Below are 19778 nucleotides of genomic sequence, written 5' to 3' on the forward strand. Positions count from 1 at the left end.
CCTACCTTGGCCTCCCAAAGTGCTGGGATTACAAGTATGAGCCACCGTGTCTGGCTGCATCAGGCCTTATTTTTTATTTTCTGTCCCATACACACTAAAATGTGGGCTTCACAGGGCAGGAATTTTTGTTTTGTTTTCTGTTGTATTCTGAATACATACAATAGCATGTAGCAATAGGCAGGTGCCCAATAAATAACTGAATTGTATGAATATACATAACAGATAAGAACAACAAGTATATTAGTGTGCCACTTAAGAGATTAATTCTCCAGATCAGATCGAGGACATTCCTGATTAAGCATTTAAACATCCCACCACTTCAGGTTACTCAGCTCACTTAAAGACCCTACCTGCCTGAGTGCGTTCCTATGGCCACCACTGTGCCACTTGGATGAAAATCTGCACAGTGTCCTGGTTCCTAGAAAAGAGACAGACAGCTGTTGGGGAGTACATGAGAAAGTCTCCCTAGATCTATGGGGATAGTGGCAAAAACATCTGAAAATAACCTGTTTCATATAAACATAAAATTTCCATCAACTTTGTAGCTAATGAGAAATAACACGCGGCTATCAGAGGAAAAAGAATTTCAGAGCATGAAGGGGATATGCTGGCAGAGTGGTGAGGGAAAGGGACAACCAGCTTGTGGCTAGGGAGTGGAACAATAATAAGGATAACAACAACAAACACTGGTACAGTTCTTTAGCATCCACAAAGAACCTGTATCCACCTTTTGGGCTAGAGAAGGTGGATGTCTGGGTTGGGTAGAGAGAAAATACAGTAAGAGACCACTCAGAAAGAAGACAGTACAGCCTGTTAGTGAGTAGCACTTACTGAATCCAACTGCAACGCCACCCGAGGCACAAATATTTCCACAATAATTAATGCTATATAGATATGTGAAATCTTTATGATTTTACCACTGAAGCTGATGGACAAACTGAGCTTTTACGCTGCTAACTTCTTATTTATTTTTTATTTTTTGAGACGGAGTCTCGCTCTGTTGGCCAGGCTGGAGTGCAGTGAGCGTGATCTTGGCTCACTGCAAGCTCCACCTCCCAGGTTCACGCCATTCTCCTGCCTCAGCCTCCCGAGTAGCTGGGACTACAGGCGCCCGCCACCACGCCCGGCTAATTTTTTGTATTTTTAGTAGAGACGGGGTTTCACCGTGTTAGGCAGGATGGTCTCGATCTCCTGACCTCGTGATCCGCCCGCCTTGGCCTCCCAAAGTGCTAGGATTACAGGCGTGAGCCACCATGCCCGGCCTAACTTACTTCTTTAAAATCGGTTCATGTTCACACTTTAAGACTAAACACTACCCTCTTATCTCCACCCTCTTTTACTAAATCATATGTTTACATTGGTTTGAATCAACACTTAGTCCTTTTTACTCTGCTGCTCTCAACTTTCAGTGTGAGGAGTTTCTGTGGGGAGGTTAATAATCACATCTTGCTTCACTTACATCTACCAGCCTGGTCCATTCCAGCCTGTGTTCCATTGAGTTCCACAGGCACACCTGCCTGTCCTGAGCACATGTCAAGAGCAAATCTTTGAAGGGATGTGTAGCAAGACCCCAAAGCTCATCTGTATGACCCTGAAAATGAAAGACACTCATTGCTATAAAAACCAAAGAACATAATAAAAAATACTCAGTTAATGGTTAGTATCACACAGCTTACCTGTACTTCTATTTGGAAGCCATCATTAAATGCTCCCCGTAAAATAAAGTTTCGTGATGTGCCTACTAAAAATTGATCTGCCTTTCCTTCTGCTACAGCTCTGATTGTGCCATACTGATCAGGAACCTAGAAAAAAAAGTGTAAAGTCACCATATACATACTAACATGCATTAATTACTACTCGAAGCCTGCATTTATAGCTATAAGCAATTATGAGGTAATTATGACAAAAGCCCAAATTTGAACATGGTAATCTTGTACTACTAATAATTTATTTGTCCAGATAATTACATTTTATTATACTGAAGTTATAATAATTATCAACACTCTTTGCTTCAATTAATTTTAAACATGTATTTTACATGATTTTAGGAGTTAAGGGTTAAGAATAGGGAAAAAAGGCTGGGCATGGTGGCTCACACCTATAATCCCAGCACATTTGGAGGCCAAGGCAGGTGGATCATCTGAGGTCAGGAGTTTGGGACCAGTCTGGCCAACATGGTGAAACCCCATTTCTACTAAAAATACAAAAATTAGCCAAGTGTGGTGGCAGGCGCCTATAATCCCAGCTACTCAGGAGGCTGAGGCAGGAGAATTGCTTGAACCCGGAGGCAGAGGTTACAGTTAGCCAACATTGGGCCGCTGTATTCCAGCCTGGGCGACAGAGCAAGACTCTGTCTCAGGGAAAAAAAAAAAAAAAAAAAAGAAAGAAAAATGAAGTAAGTTCTATTAGATCACATGAAGAATGTGGTTGGGTTTTGTTACTTATTAGTTATATTAGTTACATTACTTTGGGTAAGTTACTTAGCCTAAGAAACATTTTCTGTAATATGAGGATAATAATACATGCCCTACCTACTCTTGATTGTTGTACGGATCAAAATATAAAAATATTCTCACCACAAAAAAATGACAAATGCATGAGGCAACAGATATAATAACTACCCTGACTGGATTACTATACAGCAGATCTGTATCAAAACATCAGATTGTATCCCATAAATATGTTCAATTACAATGTGTCAATTAAAAAAATGTAATGTGGAATTTCTTTGTAAATTAAAAAACAATATATTGTAAAGTATTATAATAATAGGACTCCTTGGGAGAGCAGTTTCGTTTAATGCAATACATGGAACAATCTCAGTGAACGCTGTGTTAATACATTTAATAATAATCTCAAAGAATGATTTTGAAATAATGAAATTATAAATCCCACTTTACAAAGTGGGATCTAAAATTACTCCTATAAATACAAATAACTGAATTCTAAGAGTAATTCAAATTTATGTTAGAAATGGGAAAGGAAGGAGTGAACTAGACTGTATAGCTTTTAATAACAAAGGATATGAGTTATCGGTGAAGAAAATAGTGATGGAAGTTGCATTTTCAGTATGAACTGAAGGTTGTGATTAAGCAACTCTTTACTATCCATCTTCTTGGAAATAAAATCCAAGAGCAGTACTATCAGAATCCTCTTTTTAAGAGGATTTTCCAGAAGATTTTCTCTGGAAAGAATGTTACATGTAGAAAAAAAAAACACTAAGCATAAATCCAAAATATAAGTCACCAAAAAAGAGAAGAAAAATTAAACTTTGTGACATTTGCTCTGGTTTTAACAGGCAAATTATTCTGCCTAATCTTTAAAAATATTCTTTCAAATTATTTTGTTTAATGGTCTTTAGTTTTTTTTGAAAAAAGTTATCTTAAAGGCAACAGCAAACTCCTTTCTTGAGGGAAGGAAACGAAATTATAAGAATTTAATAAGTTTGCCAGAAAAGTGTAGTTATCTTAATGTGGGACAAAATACCTGAGTTTAGAGTATTTAATATTTTTATATTCCGTTTCCATCCTTACCTCTATTTCTCTTTCAGGATTCAGATCGTGATCCCACAGAATTATTTTTCTGTCTTTCCCTCCTCCAGTTAATAACATCCCATTTCTCATCTGACAAAGTGTGAACACACTGCCATCATGAGCTTTGATTTGTTTGCTGATTTGATATACACCTAATATGAGGGAAAAATAAAAACACTAGTGATAATACTTTTCACCAGATTTTAGTGTCTATTTGGAAGAAAACTTCAGTAGAACTAGAGTTAACAATCAGAATGTTCTATATGACTCAATCAAAAACCTACTTTCAGCAAGTCTGTGCAAAGCAGGTAGTAAAGCTTAAGGCATAATATAATCTTCTGCATTTATGTCAATATTTATTTACTCTGAAAATATTTCAAAATATTTTCCTCCAAAAAAACCAAAGCTAAAGTAGTGATAATTCCACAGACAAAAGGGGATATAGCATAGGTTTCCGAACTTTACTATCTCTCATAATCATCTTGTATGGTAGACAGAGTAGGTATTACTCTTCTGATTTTAGAGCTCAAGACATAAGAGGTACAGGAGCAGCTTAGGGGATACCACATAGTTAGCTAATAACAAAGCTGTGACTAGACTCAAGTCTCCCACCATGATGTTCCTTTAACTTTGCAAAAACATCTTTGTTTCCTTCTGAGGTAACAGTCACAATGTTTAACATTGTACAACCACTGTTAACACAGAGGCCTTCTGCTGTGCCAAGGAATACTCCCCTTTATTGCTGAGATACAGGAGCACTATGGAAGTTACTGGGACAAAGGTAGGCAGTGGATACCTGTAGCAGTGGCTTTTGACCTACTAGCAGAGAATAATTTCAGTATTTTAAAAATTAATTCAGCTGTACCAATGTGATGGCTAAATGACAGCCCAGTTTTCTTGTATACCCATAGCACACGTTGTTAAGTACCCAGGGAGTGACCAATGGGGTACATATAAGGTATTTTAGGCAAAACACATGTGGTTTTTAAATTATATTTTGCCCCCTTTTAAGGGTGAGGATAAGATGATAGTACTCATACCTTTTTCTTTGGTATTCATAAATGTCTTCCTCAGAGAAGCTCTTTAGCTAGATAGGCTAGCAGAGCAAGAGTGAAGCTTTTTGGAAGATGATGTCCGACAGAATTAGTTACCAGGTTCAAAATGGGAAGTTACAGCCTTATTGAAATATGGCTAAATTAAGTCAATAAATAGCCCTTAGTCCTCTTGAAAAAATTCAGGTTTAACAACTATTCATTTTCTAAAACTGTTCCTCAACTGATGAATGGATTTTAAAAACATAGTATATCTATATTTAGATATAGATATACTATACAATGTGGTATCACTCAGCCATAAAAAGGAATGAGGTATTGATACATGCTACCACCACATGGATGAACCTTAAAAACATAATGAGAAGTGAAGGCTGGGCGCCGTGGCTCATACCTGTAATCTCAGCACTCGGGGAGGTTGAGCGGGGTGGATCACCTGAGGTCAGGGGTTTGAAACCAACCTGGCCAACACAGCAAAATCCCATCTCTACTAAAAATACAAAATTAGCCAGGCATGATGGCACATGCCTATAACTCCAGTTACTTGGGAGGCTGAGGCAGGAGAATCGCTTGAACCTGGGAGGCTGAGGTTCAGTGAGCCGAAATTGCACCACTGCACTTCAGCCTGGGCAACAAGAGTGAAACTCCGTCTCAAAAACCAAACAAACAAACAAACCAAACCAAAACAAAAACAACTAAGTGAAAGAAGCAAGTCATAAAAGACCACACATTGTATGACTCCATTTATATGAAATGTCCCGAACAAGTAAATCTATACAGACCTAAAGGAGATTGGTGGTTACCTAGGGGCTGAGGGGAGGGAGAAATGGAAAGTGACTACTAACAGGTACAGGTTTTTTTTGGGGGGTGAGGAAAATGTCCTTAGGTTAGATAGTGGTAATGGCTGTACAACCTTGTAAATATACTAAAAACCACTGAACTTTGAAGGGATACTTCAATAGAGTAGATTTCATGGTATGTGAATTATATCTCAAAGCTGTTACTGAGACTGTTCTTTTTTACTATTTGAGCTGCTATTATATTTAACAAATTAACTAAAATTTCTAAGGCTTTGGTATCCTAAAAAAAATTCTCTCAGTGTGAGGATGAGTGGTACAAATACTTAACAGATGGGTATATACAGCAGGGAGACAGGAAAGGGCCTGCTTGATTCGGAGGACAGCTTGCCTAATTCAGCAGAGGTGGAAGTAGAACTCCAACAAATGTGCTGTTCAGGTCAACTGTCTCCACTTACACCAACATTTCTCATCTAAAAATACCTTAAAATTGAACAACACAATTGTGTTCAGTGGAATAGGCAGACAAGTATCTATCTCTGTTCTGATGTGACCATGAGAGTGAGGACACCTGAGAGATGTGAATTTTCTGAGAGTACTACTGGCTTTATTTGGACATTAAAAATAGAGAAAAGCAAATTTTAGGCTTATTTCCCTATGCATGGTCAAACTAACAACAGTAGCCTGAAGGCATCATATAAGAAAACACAAAAAGCAGAGGTGTGGGAGTTTCATAGTTCTCCATTAAAATGTAAGAAAATAAAGTTTTTCTATTCTTAAGTCCACTGTCCATATTTCGAAACATGACAAAAACCTTGTTAAACACTTAAAATCCTCCCAGAATGATGGAAAACTAGAAAATAAAAAATAAATATGAAGAAAAAAATGCTTCATCAGAAATAAAAATACTCTATATAGTGATCAAGTCAGTGAGTCCTTCTCACTCCAGGAAAGTTATTTCCTGAGGTGGACCTAGTATCAATTTAGCTTAAAAAATTCAGTGATTCCAATTTAAACAAATTATCAGTTTCCTTTATATAATATTTACCTATAAAACAAATTTATAGCCAAAGATATCTTTCTTATGGGCCTGTATTTCTGATATTCCAGTTGCCAAATAATGTCTGAAATCCCTGCCAAGCAAAATAATTACCCTTGAATTTAAAAAACCTACTCTGCCTTCAGGCTTACTCATATGGTCAAGTCTATCCAAACTTAATCACAAATCTCGCCCTTCTCATCTCTAACAGAAACAAAGCTTCCATAAAAGTTTACACTGCCTGCCAAATAAAGACGTTTGGAAGGCTTTCTGTGCCTGTTTAAATAATCAAATATTAGGGAGACTTTGAAATTTATGTTGTATTCTTAGCAACTGGGCCAATTTGATTATTTGGAGAACACATAAAATGGCAGTGTTTCTTAGCTCCTTTGCAAGACTTAAGAATAGTGAACATTTTAATGGTTCTGTAGATACCCTCAACTTCCACTTACCCACTTAAAAGATTACAAATTATTTTGCATAAGAACAATTTCAGTCTATTTCATATGTGTAAGAAACAAATAACAAAGACCTCATACCTACTTAAGAAATAGAAAATACTAATTATTTGAAGATTCCCATTAATTTATTAGGAATAAATGGTTTGGAAACAAGAAAAAAAATATAACAGCACTTTTAAGACATAAAATACAGTTTTGGTTTGTCTCCTATTTACAAAAGTAAAAGGATTAGTTGTGAAATTACACTTCTGCCATTTAAAAATGTCCTTTAATCAGACATGATGTCACAGTACACTCAAATTTTGGTTGGTAAGACTGCCACAAGTGCAGAAATGTCATAGTTGGGAATATGTAAATTGGACCTACTGAAATCTGGGAGCAAGAATTAAAATATGGAAACTCTGGGCACTTATTCTGGTCTGGACTTCCATTTATTTCACTGCGCTCACCAAATCCTCCCCAGCCAACTGAAAACCTCAAATTCTTAGCAACTTAACCCATAATAGGGTTAAGTCATGTGGCAAAGTACAAGACAGGCCATTTCATGTGCCCAGCAATTTACAAGATTGGATTTCCTGTTTCCTGTTTGTGCATATGTAGAAAGGCTAAGCCACAAATTTTTCAAAGACCAAAATAAAAACCTCTGAACCTCTTCTTCCTGTCCCCAACCTGAACACAAACATTAACACTAACAAAAGGGTGTATTTATACCCAAATTCTGCTCAGTGTTGGAGATTCGTGAACAATTTAAAAGTCACTGTTTTAATATACTATGCTGTTCCTGGCATTTCTGATACTAAGTAAATGTGCCCAGGAAAGAAAAATGAGAAAAAAAGAAGAGAAATAAACAGGAAAGGTAGTTAATATACTTTCATTGTAACTCTCTTTTTTAAGAACCCTCAACCCACTGCCATTCTTCTCGTATGTAAATTTTGAATCTAAACTGAATGAAAGAGGCTAAGAATATATAGCCAATGATTGTGATCAGGGTCAACGGTAATACAATTTAAGGCTCACTGTTTTAAACTTCTTAATATGTCTAATTCAATTCAACAGCTGAGCTTAGAAATTCAGGTGAATGGATTTGAAAAACATTTAATTCAAACATTAATTTAGTAACAGATGGTCCCTGACTTATGTTGGTTCAATTTATTATTTTTTGACATTATGACAGATTTATCAGGATATAATGCCATCCAGAAGTCAAGGAGCATTTGAATATATGTCCTAAAAAATACAGTACAAAACTCTGTGCAGTCGTAAGAAAATAGTAACATGAAATTTAAATTCCACATTTTGGTGAAAATAGTGCTTTCATCAAGACTATTCAACTTTTGCTCCTACATTGACACCCAAAGTTAAGATGAAAGTTATTTCCTTAATGTTTGACAAATAGTTTTCAAACAGCTAGTTTATGAGTTTATTCCTTTTTTCTCCCCTCTCCCATTTTATCACATGGCCATGCATTCTGCCCTAACAGATAACCCAGAACCAGCTCAAGGGAGAGTGAGCCTCTATACTTTTTAAACTAACATATATCATTTCTTTCTAATTATTAATTTCCTAAAGGGAATGGTTCAGTGTAGTCAAATGTGGATTATATAAGCTCAATAAATAACTGGATAAATAATTTCATTAAAAAAGATTATGAAGAAGGTGAAAACAAAAGGTATGTTTGTGACTTGCTCATATTGTTACACTGCAGCTCTTTCTCTCCTGGTCTAATAGATGGGACTGAAAGAGCACTATGTGAGAATTTTAAGAAGTGAGTTTAATATAAGAATACTGTACCTTTAGGTCCTTTCCCAGGTGTGGGCTCTACAGTAGTTTTGCTCCATATAAGCATGACTCCACCTGAGTCTCCAGTAAGAACATCTCCATTCCCCAAGAATGCTAAACACTGCACAAATTTTGGCTTTTCATATTTCTACAAGGAAACAATGAAAATTTTCAATTTTCTTTTTGCCATGACGACTTGATGCTTACTCAACAATTTAAAAAATTAAAGATTTATATACTTAATGCCATTAAAACAATCTGATCCTTACCCCAAAAATTCCCTGTTTTCTTGTTAGTGAATTGCCACTCCAGGTCCAGAAGAAAATATGAGATTTACCGCACGTAATTATGGTATTTGCATCTGTTGGGTGAAACTCCACAGCCAAAACAACTTCATTTGTTGTCTATAAAAAGGGAAATAAAACTTTAGATGAATGTATATCCTTATCTTCTTCAAGTATCAATTCAATTACTGCTACTGACAACGATAGGGAAAGATTTTGAGAAAATGCCTCTTCTTCCAAGATAATTTTCCTGAAAAATTTTGATAATGTATTTTTGGGATGATTTAAATTTGATGTCCTTGTATTATTATATCACCTTTTGTGCTACTTATAAAAACTCTGCATTAGAAAGACATTTATATATATATCTTTAACTTTTTGCACATGCCAGAAAAGTACATTTAAAACTATCAAATCTAAGAGCAATGTACATTCTTCCTTAAAGACACTGCTATTTGTATTAAAAGAAAAAAAAAAGAAACTGTCTTATCTTTCTTTGTACTATTATCACAGAGCATTTATTCATACAATTTTTTTTTTTTGAGATGTAGTCTTGCTCTGTCACCCAGGGTAGAGTGCAATGGAGTGATCTCGGCTCACGACAACCTCTGCCTCCAGGGTTCAAGGGATTCTCCTGCCTTAGCCTCCCCAGTAGCTGGGACCACAGGCACCCGCCACCATGCCCAGCTAATTTCTGTATTTTCAGTAGAGACATGGTTTCACCATGTTGGCTAGGCTGGGCTCAAACTCCTGACCTCAAGTCATCCGCCCACCTCAGCCTCCCAAAGTGCTAGAGACTAGGACTAATTTAGAGATAGGTCCTTCAGGCTGAACTCTTAAAAAGTAGATTTAGAATGGTCACTACTGATTCCTACGGAAATGAAAACAAAAACATTCCCAGAGAGCTTTTATGCTCTTTTCCCTCAAAAAATCTAGCAAAGACAGGTTTTAGGTTTAAAAGATTTATGGTGGACTAGGAAGAACACAAGCATGAGACTCAAGAAGAAATTACTAGTTTTTTCATTAAAATGATTTCAATTGAGGATATTATTCTAAAACATTGTATTTCTATAATTTCAGTAAATCATAATTGTTACTAAATTGATATTTTAGAGTAAAATCATCTACTCAAACTTAACAGTGAGGTGATACCTACCTACATGCCTGTAAAGCTACTTATTAGCTAGTGTTTATTTACAGAGTGATCATTAATGTCCACTTTTTAACTCAGCAAAGAACTTTATGTGTATGGAAGCATTTCCTCTTGGCAAAACAACATGGGCCAGGCGTGGTGGCTCACGCCTGTAATCCCAGCATTTTGGGAGGCTGAGGTGGGTTGATCACGAGGTCAGGAGTTCAAGATCAGCCTGGCCAAGATGGTGAAACCCCATCTCTACTAAAAATACAAAAAAGTAGCTGGGCGTGGTGGTGGGCACCTGTAATCCCAGCTACTTGGGAGGCTGAGGCAGAGAACTGCTTGAACCTGGGAGGTGAAGGCTGCAGTGAGCCGAGATTGCGCCACTGCACTCCAGCCTGGGTGACAGAGTGAAACTCCATCTCAAAACAAAACCAAACCATGATAAAGATGATAGTCTTATGAACTGAGTTAAAAATAATAAATTTTAGGTTATACCAATAAAATGACACTTGAAAGGGTTGTTTTCAATTCTTTTTTTCCCCCACAGTTCTAATATTTCCATGAGTTTTACATTTCTGTTACTTAACATTTGGGCTTAGGGGCCTTTGCATAAGCACATAAATAAAATTCAACTAATAAAATCTAATCTAGGCCAGGTGTTGTGGCTTATGCCTGTAATCCCAATGCTTTGGGTGGCCAAGGTTGGAGGATTGCTGAGCCCAGGAGTTAGAGATCAGCCTGTGCAACATAGTGAGACCTGTCTCTACAAAAAGTAAATTAGCCGGCGTGGTGGTGTGCCCTGTAGTCTTAGCTACTTGGGAGGGTGAGGCTGGAGGATCATTTGAGCCCTGGAGTTTGAGGTTGCAGTGAGCTGTGATTAAGCCACTGCACTCCAGCCTGGGTGAAGTGTGAGACCCTGACCAAAAAAGGAAAAAAAAAGATGAAGATAAAGTATAGCATATCTTGCTTGTTATATAATTTTCCAGTGATTGAGTAGTATGGAACTATATATATATTTAGCAAGTCTAAGTAAGGTTTAAAGATTAACTGAACAGTCTTTAGTTCTCACTCAGACAAATCAAAACTACTTGACAGTTAAATTTTAGGCCAAATTAAGATAATCAAAGGGTTGTAAAACTAACAACAAATATTCCCAGTATACCCATCATGCTAGTGATAAGACAGTCAAGATATAAACTGAAGAACTCTATGAGTTTAAATCATTTTGCGTATGAGTATTGCCTTACAGGATATTATAACTTCTCACTGATATATAATACTATATATAACATCATATATATAATATATATATAACACTATATATAATATATATGCACACAGATTTTAAGTACATAGCGCAATAAAGTTTTACAAATTGAACACATTGCTATTCAGCATTCAGAACAAGAAACAAAACATTAGTAACATTCCATAAATACCCTAGATCCCCTTTCCAGTCACTATCCCCTTCCCCTATTTAACCATTATCCTCCTGACTCTTAGCAGTAAAGATTAGTTTTCTCTGTTTCATTCAAATGGAATTATACACAATGCATTCCTTCATGTCTGGGTTATTTTCTTAACATTTCATTTGTAAGATCCATTTGTGTTGGTGCACATAGTTGTACCTTGTTTGTTCTATTTGCTCTATTGTATTCTTTTGTACGAAAATATCACATTATTGACTTATCCATTCTCCTGCTGATGGGCAGGGTAGTTTCCATATTTTTGGCTACCATAAACAGCACTGCTATTTGCGTTCTAGCAAACACATGTATATATTTCTGCTGAGATGAACAATTTGGGCCAGAAGGCATGCATATGTTCGACTTTAGGTTATGTCAAATAGTTTTCCGAAATTCATTAAACTGTTCCTAAATTCACTAAGGAACAATCCACAAAGTTCCTAAATTCACTAAAATTTATCTTTCTGCTCTAAAAGTGTCCTTTCCTCCATGTCCCACAAAACTCCCATAATCCAGAATACAGTTGCCAACGCCTAAGAACTGAAGAGATAATATGGTTATATCAACTTATATGCCCAGCAGACTGTGTAAGAGTTCCAGTTACTTAGAATCCTCACCAATCTTAGTATTTTTGTCTTTTTCATGTAAGATATTTTGGTAAGTGCACAGTGGTATTGAACTTGAGTTTTAATTTGAATTTCTTTGATAATTAATGAGGTTGAGTACCTTTACATATGCTTATTAATCACCTGGACACCCTGTTTTATGTAGTACCAGAAGTCTTTTGCTGTTTAAAAAACTGTCTTTTTCTTACTGAACTATAGATGTTTATATATTCAGAACATGAGTGTTTTGTTGGAAGTATGTATCACAAATACTTTCTCACACTCTTAAAGGTGTCTTGATAGGCTGGGCCTGGTGGCTCACACCTGTAATCCCAGCACTTTGGGAGGCTGAGATGGGAGGATCACTTGAGGTGAGGAGTTTGAGACCAGCCTGGCAACATGGTGAAACTCTGACTCTATTTTAAAAATACAAAAATTAGCTAGGCATGGTGGTGCATGCCTGTAATCCCAGCTACTCAGGAAGCTGAGGCAGGAAAACCACTTGAACCCAGGAGGTGGAGGCTGCAGCAGTGAGCCAAGATCACGCCACTGCACTCCAGCCTGGGTGAAAGAATAAGACTGTCTCAAAAAAAAAAAAAAAAAAAAAAAGGCGTCTTGATAAAGAGAAGTTTTTAATATGATTTATCTTTTTCTCTCATTATAGTTAGTACTTTATATGCCTTGTTTAAATCTACTTATAAAGGTGTTCTGTATTTTCTTCTAAAAGCTTTACTGTTTTTTACCTTTCATGCTAAGATGCATAATCCATCTAAAACAGATTTTTCTGAATGCTGTGAGGTAGGGGTCAAGGCTAATTTTTTTTCACATGAGTATCCAATTAATCCACCACCATTCACTGAAAACATTATTCTTTGCCCACTGCATTGCCACCTTTGGCATTAGTCAAGCAACTGATTTGTGTAACCTGTTTCTATATTCTCTTCCATTGATCTACGTTTGAACCACAATATCTTATAATAAGTCTTCATATTTCATATTTTATGTACTTTAATCTTATTCTTTTTTTGTTTTTTTTTTTGAGACAGAGTCTGGCTCTGTCACCCAGGCTGGAGTGCAGTGGCGCGATCTCGGCTCACTACAAGCTCTGCCTCCCGGGTTGTCATTCTCCTGCCTCAGCCTCCCGAGTAACTGGAACTACAGGCGCCTGCCACCACACCCGGCTAATTTTTTGTATTTTTAGTAGAGACGGGGTTTCACCGTGTTAGCCAGGATGGTCTCGATCTCCTGACCTCGTGATCCACCCGCCTCAGCCTCCTGGGATTACAGGTGTGAGTCACTGCGCCTGGCCAACCTTATTCTCTTTATTCACAATTGTCTTGACTATTCCCTATTCCTTCCCCTTCATATTTCCACATATATTCAGTTTGTCAACTCCTATGAAAGCTGAGTTTTAACTATGCTGAATGTATAGCTCAATATGCAAAACTGACATCTTTATTGTCTCCTATCCATGATTATGTAATATCCCTCCTCTTTAATTTCTGTCAGTAAGGTTTTTAAGTTGCCTTACTTTTATTTTTATTTTGAAAATTAAAAAAAAAATTTTTGAGACAGGGTCTCGCTCTGTTGCCCAGGCTGGAGTGCAGTGGCACAATCTCAGCTCACTGCAGCCTCAATCTCCTGGTCTCAGTTGATCCTTCCACCTCAGCCTCCCAAATAGCTGGAACTACAAGTGTGCACCACCATGCGATGATTTTTTTTTTTTTTTTTTTTTGGTAGAGACAAGGTCTCATTATGTTTGCCCAGGCTGGTCTCAAACTCCTGGGCTCAAGCGATCCTCTGGCCTTGGCCTCCCAAAGTGCTCGGATTATAGGCGTGAGCCACAGCACCTAGGTCCTTACTGAATTTTAATATTAATTTTTTATTGTTTTTCATGAGAGGTCCCGCAAGCTCGGGTCATCTGGGCTGCCCTCGCCTTACTGAATTTTAAACTTACATAAATTAAAAAGTTATACATCCACTCCTCAAATCTTTGTGACTTAAGCAATGATGGAGCTCATCTACAGTAGAACAGGTCTATTTACAGTAGAATAAGGTCAAAACAGGGAGAAGAGGAGAAGACAGTCAACCTGTAATCCAGCCCCTGAATCAAGGCATTTCTGAGTCAAAATCTCCCTCTGACCTTTACTAGAGGCTTTCTCTTCCTCCCTAAACAGGAGTCAATACAACCTCTGTTTTGATTAAGTTAACTTTATTTTTATTATTTTTTGAGACGAAGTCTTGCTCTGTCACACAGACCGGAGTGCAATGGCGCAATCTTGGCTCACTGCAACCTCCACCTCCAGGATTCAAACAATTCTCTTGCCTCAGCCTCCAGGGTAGCTGGGGTTACAAGCACCCACCACCACATCTGGGTAATTTTTTTTTTTTTTGTATTTTTAATACAGCTGGGGTTTCACCATGTTGGCCAGGCTGGTCTTGAACTCCTGACCTCTAATGATCTACCCACTTTGGTCTCTCAAAGTGCTGAGATTACAGGTGTGAGCAACCATCCCTGGCCAGATTAAGTTAATTTCAATTGTTTTGCAGTCGCTTGTACTAGGAAGTGTTATAATGCAGATATTTGGGACACGGTGTTTAGAGAACTTCCTGACTACCTGGATGTGAGAAGCGAGGTAAAAAGGGCCATGAATGATGTCCAAGTTTCTAGCTTAGGTAGCTAGGTGAAATGCGGTGTCAATCACTAGGGAATGAAACTGGTGGTTGGGGGCTAGGAAAGATGATTAGGTACAGATTTGAACATACTGATTTTCATTTGTGGTAGAGGACATTCAAATAAAGATGTCTACGATGCAACTAGAAATATGAGTTAAACCTATTAGAGATCTGGGCTGGAGATAACTGATACGGGACTCAGCAGATAGAAAATGAGGCCATGGGAGCAGCATATAGTATCAGTGGAGCATCTCGAATAAAACTCTGAAGAACACCAACATTTAAGGTCCTGGAAAGGAGATCAAGAAATGGCCAGTAGGAGGAAAACCACAAGACTTCATCTGGTAAACCTTACTATGAAGAATCAAAATTGATATATTTCATTTTCATGCAACTTCCCTATGTTTCAATGTTAAATTAGTCTGAATAACTGGAAGTCAATCTATATCTTCATTTATGTTTTCTAGTTTGAGGTTTTCTGACAACTTACATTCCTTTTAAGTACAATCAAATCTACTTCTTTCAAAATGTTAAGTTAAACATCATATAATCTTTTTGCCCAACAAGCTAAAAGCTTGAAGCTTACTCAAAACAAAACTGTTAAGAGAGAGGAGTTGGAGAGAAATGTGATGTTATTTAAGAGTATGGCAAATATTACACAGACTTTTTAAAGCCATTTTGTCACTTTGAATCTTTAAAAAAGCCTGTCAGAGGGAGAAGTCCATTTCTGGCTCATATAAACACAGCTTCAATGCATTTTACATTCTTCTCTTGCAATTTACAGCTTGATCCACACAGAGATCAACCCTTGTACTGTAAAGAGTTACAATGCAATTATAGCAATTATAAATGCTATAGAATTTTCTAAAATAATCCTACAAACATAATTAAGACCAAAAAACTTATCATAAGCCCTCCAGTTACATCAGCCATATTCCTACTGAATTTTTCCTCTAGATTTCTAAAACTTTAAAGATGGAATGAAATTACATATTTTATTAAAGAAGAAAACCAAGAAGAGTGTTCAGTCTTAATTTTGAGATCAGACATCCATCTACTCTGGCATTTCAGGACTATAGTAATGTCTGAAATATTGAAATTGCTTCAAGTTGCTTGACTATTTTATCTTGTATAACTATAGTGTTAATATCTTAAGGATTATGACAAATCACTAAATTTGTTGAATTTGGCCAGATCTGCTTTTGCGGCTTAAGAAGAGATTGTTCCAATACCGATATAGTTCCAAATACCTGCAAAACAAATAATGTACTCTAAAAAATAATACTCAGTTTTTTAAAAATTTACCTTTATTTCTGCTCCTTTTGCTTTTTTCTGCCAGTCCCATACAGTAAGCATATGTTCATTGGAGTCATCAATAACACATAAATGAACACCTGAATCCTAAAGAAAAATCAATTAAAGGCATTTTAAAATTCACTGATAGGGCTGACATTCTAAGAAAGAAATACCATATTATTAAAACTGCTAATAGGAAGATAACCCAAAATCCTTTAAACTCATCACTCTTTGAAACATAATGCACTATTTACCACAATTATATTTTCCTCAAAAATATAAAGATTCTTTTAAAAAATGTTCTATTTAAATCCCCTCATCCCTCCATGTTGGTTTCCACTTGCCATCTAGTCACTCCTGTTATTCAGAGATAGTGACTAATTTTGAGGCTATCCTAGTCCCTTCTGCATCTTGTGCTTCCTTCTTGCTGCCTGTATTAAGGTATTTTTCCTTGTGGTAGGTAAGAAGAAATGTACATAATTTCATAACTTTGTTCCTCACTAAATTTTGACAGTCTGACAGAATAAGCTAAAATTCATGGCTATTTTAAAGTTTGCTGATTTCAGTTTTCTGTGAGATATCTGACTTACATTAACACCAATAAACAACCTAAGTAAAATTATAATGAAATTCCTTTTTTATAATGAAATTTCCTATTTTTCTGAAACCATTCTCATTCACGTATTTTAAGTCTCCCAGTTTAAGAAAAATAACTATAGATGATATTAAATGATTTTTTAAATAGTAGCATTTGTGAAATATGCTTTACAATGTTATGGAACACAGAAACATTGTAGGGAAGAGTGAGAGGCACTGAGGAAGGGCAGAGCTTACTCTCTTCTCCTCTTTATCTTTCTCTTAGCCTAAATTGGAATATTATCTGAATTAGAAAAGATAGAGTTATGAGGCAATACAAGATGGTCTTAACACTGTAACAATGGTTATCAACAACTGGACGACAGTACCTGCTGTAGAGATTTATGGGAGAAAATAAAGTAGCAAAAGTATTTCCTTTATGACCTCTTATCTCCTTTTCTAAATGTCTTTCTCCCAATTCCTGACTTGTTAGACCCTTGACATTCAGTGCCTTCAAGCTAGCAAAGTTCCTAAATTCACTAAAATTTATCTTTCTGCTCTGAAAGTGTCCTTTCTTCCGTGTCCCACAGAACTCCCATAATCCAGAATATAGTTGCCAACGCCTAAGAACTGAAGAGATAAAAATAAGTGTTTTTATTTATCTTTGAAATTAAAAAAGTATATATCCTAAAATACAGAAGGTTACCTGTATACTTTATAATCACAATGACATACAATTCAAGAAAAAACCAGAATGTTTAAATGAGTAAGATCTTGTCTTATTTTACCCTTGGAATAAAGCCTCAACACTTAGAAAAGACCGCTAGGGAAAATTTTAAACCCATGTTGTCATCAATTCAAAACCAAGATAATTCATGACTTTAGGAAATACAAAGGTTTGATTGTTTCTGCTGCTCAAATATGACGTTAAGAAAAGCCAATATTTGCACAGAATTGGCCCAGTTTCCTGTGAATTTTTAAAATAAAATAGATCTTTTCTATGATTCAAGGTAAGGCAAAAATACATCCTATTGCTTGTCTAAAATTGTACTTTGCTTTGTATATATTCCTCTAACCACTTCCTGCTACTACACGGGAGCTCTACTTCAAGGCAGCATAATTAAAGTAAAATATCTTGCATCCTAACTAAACCAAAGTACTTTAGCACTCAAGTTGAAATGCTAGCCATTTAGCAATAGGTAATATGTTAGTAATAGCTAGCAGCTCATTTTTCAATTCAGGATTATCGTTTTATGGATACATAAACACACAACTGAGCTTAACTTCTTTCCTGCTTTTTTGTTCAGCTTGCTTACTTCTCTAAAAATTGTCACTTACTGCTTTTGAAAAATCCAGGCATCCTACTCCACGCTCAAAAGTGCCAAGTCCAATAATCTGCAGTGTGGAGAGAGTAACAGAATCCCACACTCTGACGTGGGGTTGTAGAGGCTGCAAAAACACAAGATAGCAGGGCTAACTGGACAGGTGGATGCAAATAAATACCAATAGCACACAGAACTAATGCCATTTAAAAAAGTAATAGGGATGGATAAGCTTCTACTAAAAAATTACTAGACTTAGACATGCCCCCAAATAAATCTTAAGTAGGTATTTTCTTATACTGTGAAAATAACAATAGCAGCAAATAACTTGTGTATTTACTATGTTATACATACTATTCTAAGTATGACACATATTAATTCATTTAATCCTATGAGCTATAGGTACACTATTATAATTATCATTTCACAGATGAGGAAATTGGAATACAGAGATTTAAATAACTTGCCCAAAGTGATACCGCTATTAAAAGGTTGAGTCAGCCAGGCGCAGTGGCCCACCACACCTGTAATCCCAGCACTTTGGGAGGCTGAGGCGGGTGGATCACGAGGTCAGGAGATCAGGACCAACCCGGCTAACACAGTGAAACCCTGTCTCTATTAAAAATACAAAAAATTAGCCAGGCATGGTAGCACAAGCCTGTAGCCCCAGCTGCTCAGGAGGCTGAGGCAGGTGAATCGCTTGAACCTGGGAGACGGAGGTTACAGTGAGCCAAGATCGTGCCACTGCACTCCAGCCTGGGAGACAGACTGTGACTCCATCTCAAAAAAAGAAAGAAAAAAAAAGGTGGAGTCAGGATTCTAATTCTAGGCAAATTTGCTCTGGATACTTTGCTTTTAGCATTACTAATCTTCATTCCTGAGAAAATAACACTTTTTAATCAATGTCCAATAAACTACTAAACAGCCCTTAAACAGCATTTGCAACTGGAAGGGGTCTTAGAAGTTATCCAGTAGAAACCTTCCACTCCTCTGAAGCCTGAGAACGTCATGAGTATAGTCATACACACGTTACTCAGTCACCATTAATATTCACTGTTGATCCTTAGAAATAAGGTATTTGTTATACAAACCAACTGAATAATATCAAACAGTAACTGAAACTCTAAGTCGTATCAGTTCTAGTCACATATAAAATCAAGAGTTAGCTGGGCATGGTGGCACACACCTGTAGTCCAGCTACTCACTCAAGAGGCCAAGGCTGGAGGATCCCTTGAGCCCAGGAGCTTGAGCCCAGCCTGGGCAACAAAGTGAGATTCCACCCCTATAAATAAATAAATAATTAAGTAAATAAGGGTCAACAGGTCCATCAACTAAGGGAAACTGCAGTATCTTCTGGCAGACACTGGTAAGTTATTTTATATAAAGAAAAATGTAATGAGCATATCAGTTTTCCCATTTTTATAGTAAATAGTTTAAGGGAGAACACTTATTTTTTAGAAACAAAATTTATTAGTATGACTCTGTCTTTTAAAGTGTTCTTATACACTAATGTTTTTTCCATGCTTATACTAGAAATTCCTCAGTACTTAAATTTCAAAAGAATAAAACAAATGAGTCGTGGTTAAAATTACAATAGATTCCACTCTAACAGCAATGTCTCTAGGTACAGAATGCATAACGCTATGCCACTCACCCTTCCATCTTTATCCACGCCAGCTATCTGTCCAGTTGCAATCCTAATTTTGTCAGGATGTATAGCAAGGCTAAAAAGCAGTATTAAGAATGATTTTAAA

The 19778-nt window shown here is 36.7% G+C and overlaps 1 protein-coding gene across 4 annotated transcripts in view; it reads right to left on the minus strand.

Moving 5' to 3' along the window:
• The window catches only part of EML4 (EMAP like 4), a 161572-nt gene that overhangs the window by 24312 nt on the left and 117482 nt on the right, over nt 1-19778 (minus strand). For all 4 annotated transcript variants that reach the window (XM_015112233.3, XM_015112232.3, XM_015112231.3 and 1 more), the window contains 9 exons: nt 19679-19748; nt 18041-18151; nt 16136-16231; nt 8931-9065; nt 8674-8809; nt 3534-3685; nt 1677-1802; nt 1460-1591; nt 351-418 (listed from right to left, as the gene is read on the minus strand). In XM_015112233.3, the coding sequence (XP_014967719.1) occupies nt 351-418; nt 1460-1591; nt 1677-1802; nt 3534-3685; nt 8674-8809; nt 8931-9065; nt 16136-16231; nt 18041-18151; nt 19679-19748 (1026 nt within the window). The remainder of the gene's footprint in view (nt 1-350; nt 419-1459; nt 1592-1676; nt 1803-3533; nt 3686-8673; nt 8810-8930; nt 9066-16135; nt 16232-18040; nt 18152-19678; nt 19749-19778) is intronic.

Source organism: Macaca mulatta, chromosome 13 (genome assembly GCF_049350105.2).
Source record: "Macaca mulatta isolate MMU2019108-1 chromosome 13, T2T-MMU8v2.0, whole genome shotgun sequence".
NCBI classification, from domain to species: Eukaryota; Metazoa; Chordata; class Mammalia; order Primates; family Cercopithecidae; genus Macaca; species Macaca mulatta.